The sequence below is a fragment of the Arachis hypogaea genome, chromosome 2 (genome assembly GCF_003086295.3).
Source record: "Arachis hypogaea cultivar Tifrunner chromosome 2, arahy.Tifrunner.gnm2.J5K5, whole genome shotgun sequence".
NCBI lineage: Eukaryota > Viridiplantae > Streptophyta > Magnoliopsida > Fabales > Fabaceae > Arachis > Arachis hypogaea.
The window spans coordinates 1,973,326-1,980,468 of NC_092037.1; the positions used below are offsets into that span (position 1 = coordinate 1,973,326).

The following is a 7,143-nucleotide window of genomic DNA, read 5'->3' on the forward strand; positions in this document are numbered from 1 at the left end:
GAGAGAACCAGTTAAAATCAATGTAAATCGATTAAAATTGTAAGTTAATAATTAATAAATTTTTGAGTAAATATCCCATCCGACTCTTGATAATTATCTCGAAAGGACGAGGCCCCAAAAAAAAAACATTTAATTCGGTCCCTGATATTGTTTTTGGGATTCATTAGTCTCTGTGCAAAAAAAACAACTTGAATTTTTTTTGGCACCAAAATTTCGTTGTCCTTTCGAAGTAATTATCAAGGGTCAAATTGGATTTTTTTTGTTAAGGGTCTCGTTGTCTTTTGAAATAATTGTCAGAGACTATTTTAAATTTTATTCTAATTTTTTTTTCTTAATTTTGAATTTAAACCTTCTTGCATATGTGCAACTTAATTACCTACCGATTAAACGAATAAATTAATAAATCAGTAATCTAACCAGTTGAATGACCATCATAGATTCATTTCTCATAACTATGCTTTTAACTCTGTTTAAAAACAAAGATATCGTTGTGCAAATATTTGACTTGAATGGCAAAAATATGTTCATTTCCCTTAATGTATAAGACTAAAGTGAATAAAAATTCTCTATATATATTTAAAAAAAAAAACGTGAATACAAATAGGCATCTCTTTATCTTGTGGATATAGCAAAGTAACATTGAGTACATAAACAAAGAGATATCTTTGCTGCAAGTGGGAGTGACTTGCAAGCATATATTAATCTCTCTATTGTTTGTGTGGATCGGATCTTTACCAAATAACTAAACAATCTATTGAACATTTATTTCAGTGATCTTATTCATGATACTAAATATATTTAATTAAGTAAGCAATAGTAGGCAATGTCATTAAATAAAAATCCAATTGCACATTTCCGCGGTAATTAACCATAGACATATAATCGATCAACGGTTCAAATTCAACTATTCCAAAAATGCTCGCACTAATTTCTATTAAAAGATCATGTACGAGTCAATTTAGCTTCTAAATAGTATAATGTCTTGGATAATTATCAAAAGATATCTAAGGTGAATAATATATGTTACGAATGTGTTAACGTTAAGTGTTACATTTCGCATACTAATGAGTTATAATTCAAATAGCATATCTCTTTTTATATTCTCTTAAAAGATCGCGAATTTACAGACTCGAGTTTCCTTATTTTAAAAAAAATTAATTATCTAATATTACTCAAAAAGTTAACAGAAAAATTAACTTAACTACTCATGTGTGCTAATATCTTTTAAAAGACTAAATTAAAGTGTTATATGTTTTGAGATCAATTACTTCATATAGTTTTTTCTTTCATCTCTATGCACTACCCAGGAATAGTAGAGAATATGGAAACTAGGTTATATTTTTATGATAGAATTTTGTCTGTTTTTTATTTTCTTAGTGTAAAGAGTCAAATTTTAAGATAGAATTAAATGGTCATTTTATATTTTTAAAAATATATATATATATACAAAAAATAGTACATATAATATTTTTATTAAATATATTTAACGTGAAACAGTATTTGCACACGCCTTTTTCGTTGTTCAATATATATTATTATCAAGTATCAACACTTTTTTATAAATAAATAAGAGAAATATAATATACTAATCAAAACCTTTCTCTCTCTCTAAATATACTGCTTTGGATCTATGAAAAGAACAAAACTATACTAGTCATTTATTTGGATAGTACTGTTTTAATAATCGGACAAGTAAAGTCACTATCCTGAAATCATATCACTACCTCCAAAATAAATTAAAATAAAATAAAATAAGGAAGAAGGGTGCTATTATTTCAAATTAAGAATGAGTTCTTAGAATGAATCATGAAGTGATCATATATAATTATTTCAAACAATTCCTTTGCAATATGTCAAAAGGTAAATCTTAAAGATACATAATAATATTCAATGAATGACCACTCCCTTAGAAATCATACAGTTCACAATCATTGAAGAGAGAACATTTTTATTTTCTTTTTCAAATAAACAAATCATGTTTCACCAATAATTTAGATCTATCCTCCATTATTAACTATATAGGGTCATATATACACACTACTTTTTCTCCACAATGTAACTAAAAAAGGGACTTTCTTTATCCCTACAAAATTTAACGGTATAAATACTTTGTCTAGTATTTATGGCTAAGAAGTAATCATGTAACATACTACTAACAAAAAATATTATTTAATTATGGTAAAGTTTATATCTAAATTACAACCATACATAAAGAAAGTATTATATCGATATATGCTTATATAAAAGGAAAGGTACCCAACAATATTCCATTTTTTCTCCTCCTTTATTTTTGGTTTCGTTATATATATACACTTTATGATTCCATTAGCCCCACGGCCACCACCCACCAGGAGAGAGAGAAACTAAATTAATAAAAATAAAATAAAATAAAATAAAATAAAAATTTTCTTTTAGCGACACAATGCAAAAATTTCACTACTAAATATTGTGCTGTAAAACTAATATAATAATACAATTATTTATTTTCAAATAAATGGGTGAAACATATCATCTTATTTCTAGTAACCATAATAAGAATTTAACTTATTGTATATTTGTAAATAAATATATATTATTTAATTTATTTTTAATAATATTTATATTTTAACCTGTATTGTATACGTGTTGTTAATTTGAGGATTGATTTTTGGGTGTAAAGTAGCATGGTTTTGTTATAGATTGTCATAATAATTATACACAAAATTGAAACTCCAATACTTGAGACCAGTTTACCACAATAATTGAGCAAAGAAGTTTATGTATGATGTATCCAAAACCTAAAGTAAGCAACGGTAGGATAAAATTCTTTAAAAAATGGCGGAGGAAAAAAAAAGCCTTAACTCATGTCCTAATGTTATATAAACTCAAATCTAGTATATATATAAACAAACTAACTTGAATTTGTTTAAGCAGCAGTTTATTTATTAGTTCGCTTAGATAAAAATAAAAAATTTAAAAGAATTCAGATTCGTAACAAATTAGTTTTTAGTCTGTTAGCTTAAAAATTACCATATAACATATATGTATATATATACTATTTTAATTTGTCTGAATTAAATTACGGAAATTTTACAAGTTTGATTTCAGCTCAGTTATATAGATATTCTCAGCTCAATGCAAGTTAACTTTCTCTTTTTTCTAATTTTTTTTGGTATTCACAGCAAAAAAAAGTATAGGGAAAAATCAATGGTGGACAGCGAAGAGAAACCTAAAGTGTAAGAAAAAGAGAGTTGTGTTTATGTGGTTACTTAGAGAGAAGTGTAATCTACGTAGAACTCACTAACACCAGAAGCAGCCCACAACCGTTGATTATACTGATCAACCATTTCATCAGGAACAAACGACGTCCTACAAAGCGGACACGTCTTCTGATCGTGATCAATCCAACGGTCCACACACTCCCTGTGGAACACGTGCTTGCAGTTACGCAACCACCGGATCTCGTCCTCCATAACTAATTCCGTTAGGCAAACCGCGCAGCTGCCAGTTAGTTGAGGCGATGCCACGTCATCGCTAGCGAGGATTTCTCTGAAGGTTACGACGGGGAGGAACTCGCGGATGAGGATGGCGGAGAGGGATGGCGTACGGTCGACGGCGGAGGGGGTCCGGGTTGGGTTGGGGTTGTGGTTGTAGTAGTTGTTGTTGTTGTCGGTGGTGGTGTCGATGAGGAGTTCGGAGAGTCCGAGGAGGCGGAAGAGGTGGAAGACGAGGTTACGGAGGAGGCCGAGGAAGGTGAGTAAGCGGAGGAAGAGGTGAGGGAAGAAAACCTCCGTGTAGCCCACCGGAAAACCCATTGAAAATAGTATGGAGGGTGTTTTTGTAATTTCGGTGTGGGTTTTGTCTGGTTGTTAGAGGAGAGAGAAAGTGGGATGTGTGTGAGAAGGTTCTGACTGGGAGAGAGAGGGTGGGATTTATAGTGTGGAAGAAGAGGAGATTGGGATTCGGTTACTGGGCTGTTATGTGCCCAGTGGTGAAGGTCCAACTTGCATTAACTTGAGTTGGAAAGTTTTTTTCAGAGCAATATTCTAAATTAATTTTTTATTTTTTACAAAATATATTATTTTCATCACATAAAAAATTATATATTTAATTAATTTAAATATAGTTAAAATTTGGATAATTTTTTTAAAACATGTATTAATTTAAAAGATAATATTCCTTTTTTAAATAAAATATATAAAAAACTTATTTCATGTGTTAAATATGTGTACAATTATATTGGATAATTCGTATATTTTCAATAAAGAAAAAATAAAGTGAAAATGTCTAATTACTTGAGAATTGATATCATCTAGATGAATTATTATATCTCACGTGTCTCCCAATTTATTTATATTCTAAGTAGTATACTTAATCCAAAGATTTGATTACAAGAAGTGCATTGCACCCGTGCAATAAGATAGAAGAAAGGGTAGGGGTTGAACTGAGGTTTATTCAATTCAATACAAGGCTGCGCTTGCATTATTATTCTCATTCAAAAATTGTTCTGAAAAAAATTTAAGAAGGATAACATCTTGTATGTTTTTAGGTTTTGAGGTAGCGTTTGGTGGAGAGATAAAGACTGAAAGATTGAGAAATAGAGACTAAAAGATAGAGACTGAAATAAATTTTAGTATTTTGTTTAGTGTAAAGTGGGAAACAGGAATTGAAACAAGAATGAAGTTCAAATTTAATTTGCACAAAGAATAAAATTGAAATTAATTAATTAAAATGTGGATATTTTAGGTGTAAAATATTTTTAAAGTTTCCGTCATCGTCTCTAAAAATTTCAGTTTTTTGTATTCCCATTTTGTTGAGGTACTGAAATATTAAAATTTTAAAGATAAAAATAAAAATTTTAGTACCAATCTTTAAGTCAATAAATATAATACTAAATCTCAATTTTTCAATCTTTATTCTAATACCTCAAAACAAACGCTACCTTAAATTAAAAATATAATTAAATCGCGATGATTTCAACTTATACTATCAACATAAACAATTTAATCTATAAATTTAATTTAGAGAGTATATGTTAAATGTGCTAAAAAGGATATGAAAGATGTAAAAATTATTTCTCTTTATTTGAAGATAAGTGACACGTGTTTTTAATCTTAACCATTATCTTCATTTGTCTGATAATTTAATTATCCATCAATTACATACGGGCAGGACGATAATTAATTAGGGGGAATCATATACACATGTTTTAATCCAAGGCGTGCGTTGTACATATATTTTAAAAAAAATATGGAGAGCAATTTCATAGTACATATATAACAACTATATGTATCTGATACAAATATGAGACACAATACAACACAAATACAAACATGAAATATGATACAACACAAAATATGTTAATACGCAAATTTTAAAATTTTATTGATATGGAGATACGTATATATATAAAAATATAAAATATTTTTTAAATAAAATATAATGATTATTTTGATATTTTATTAATATTAAAATATAAATTAAATTTTTAATTATTTTTAATATTTTATTTTAATTATATCAAATATATAAAATATTTTTTATTTAATAAATAATAATATATACTATATCCACGCTTATTTTAAAAATATATATTAAAAATAAGATTGGATACACTGACACGTGATAGTATTTAGGTGTATGTAGAAAATTTTTTTTTATCTTTTATTAAAATACCGTTAAACATAACAAACAGGTGTATCAGACAAGTGTCGATAAATATCGTATCTAAAATATGTCTGATACACAGATACGACAACTCAACAAAGTATTCGTATTTTATAAATATCTAGTAAAATTAATTACTAAAATTAGCTACTAATATAATAAATTAAATTATATATATTTATATATAAATATATCGTGATTAATTTTAATTAATTTTAATATTTAAATAGTATTTTTGTATTACGGTGGTAATTAACATTTTTTTTTTGTGGAACCAAGAGTATTTACTACTCCAATCCAACCTAGCTACCTTATATTGATAATTAACATCTTAATTGCTAAAATTCTAACATATAGAGGCAATATGGCTATACAATTTAATGATCAGATAGGACATTCTCTTAGTACACTTCAGTGGCTACATATATAAATTAATTTAATAATTAGCTAATAATAATTATGTTTGCTTTGATTCTGCTTTGTGTTGGCCAGAAGGAGTATATAATATTCTAAATCTACGAAACTAAAAACAATACATTTATTGTACTGAAAACAAGGAGTAAAGGTGCACATCTTGTTAATGGATATGTTCATTATATAAGCGTCTCACCTAAGAAATTCTTAACATCTTGCATCACTAACTATATAAACTATTAATTTAGGACCATTTTAATATTGTATTGGAGACACAACTTAAAAAATATATATAAAAATATATATTTTAAATTTTTTTAACACAATAAAAAAAGATGTATTTCTCTTTTTAATTTTTTGTATCTAAAAGAGATTCCAAATATAATTAATAATGCCACGAACGAATGAGTTGACTACTTGATTAAATTCAAATTTTTTTATTAAGAATATTAACTAATTAATTTACTAGGATACCACATCTAATCAGTTAATGAATTTGAAAATAATTTTAAGGAAATTGGTTAGAAGTTTACTGATAATAATTGAACATGTAAATTAAACTATAGCTTTTAGTATTTTCCTGGATATTTTTATTTTAATTTCATTGGTGTAATTTGCAATTATATTTTAAATATCATTTCCAATTTTAGTCCTATATAAGATTTATTAGTATGCTGAGTCATTTTCCAGATTCTAGAAGGACACAATACTATAAATTAATGTCCCCAACTGTCTAAACCTAATTTCTACTTTGGAGTTAACTGTTCAGTGTTAATGATGCCTTTCTAATCATCCTCGCTGTCATAAAAATATAGGTAAACGACAAATTTTAATAGGAAAAAATAGATCATATTGACATTAATTTAATTATTAGGTTACTTTTTTTTTCCAAAAGATAATTATTAGGTTACTTAATATCTTAGAAATTTCAAAATTTGTATTATTTATGTAATTTTTTAATTAAGTTCTCATAAGTATATATCTGTAAATATTCTGTTTTTATTAATTTTTTATAGGCAAAGATTACATTACAAAAAAATTTAAGTACAAAAAAAATTCCAATCACAATTTTTTAAAATATAG

The 7,143-nt window shown here is 26.9% G+C and overlaps 1 protein-coding gene across 1 annotated transcript; it reads right to left on the minus strand.

Moving 5' to 3' along the window:
• Positions 1 to 3,115: 3,115 nt before the first annotated feature.
• LOC112732402 (brassinosteroid-responsive RING protein 1) lies at positions 3,116 to 3,942 on the minus strand. The gene has a single exon (XM_025781116.3). The coding sequence runs from the start codon at positions 3,792 to 3,794 to the stop codon at positions 3,249 to 3,251; it is 546 nt and encodes a 181-aa protein (XP_025636901.1). The 5' UTR covers positions 3,795 to 3,942; the 3' UTR covers positions 3,116 to 3,248.
• Positions 3,943 to 7,143: the final 3,201 nt, after the last annotated feature.

Excerpts from the sequence above, each read along its gene's own strand:
- LOC112732402 (XM_025781116.3), bottom strand. The coding sequence starts at position 3,794 with ATGGGTTTTCCGGTGGGCTACACGGAGGTTTTCTTCCCTCACCTCTTC.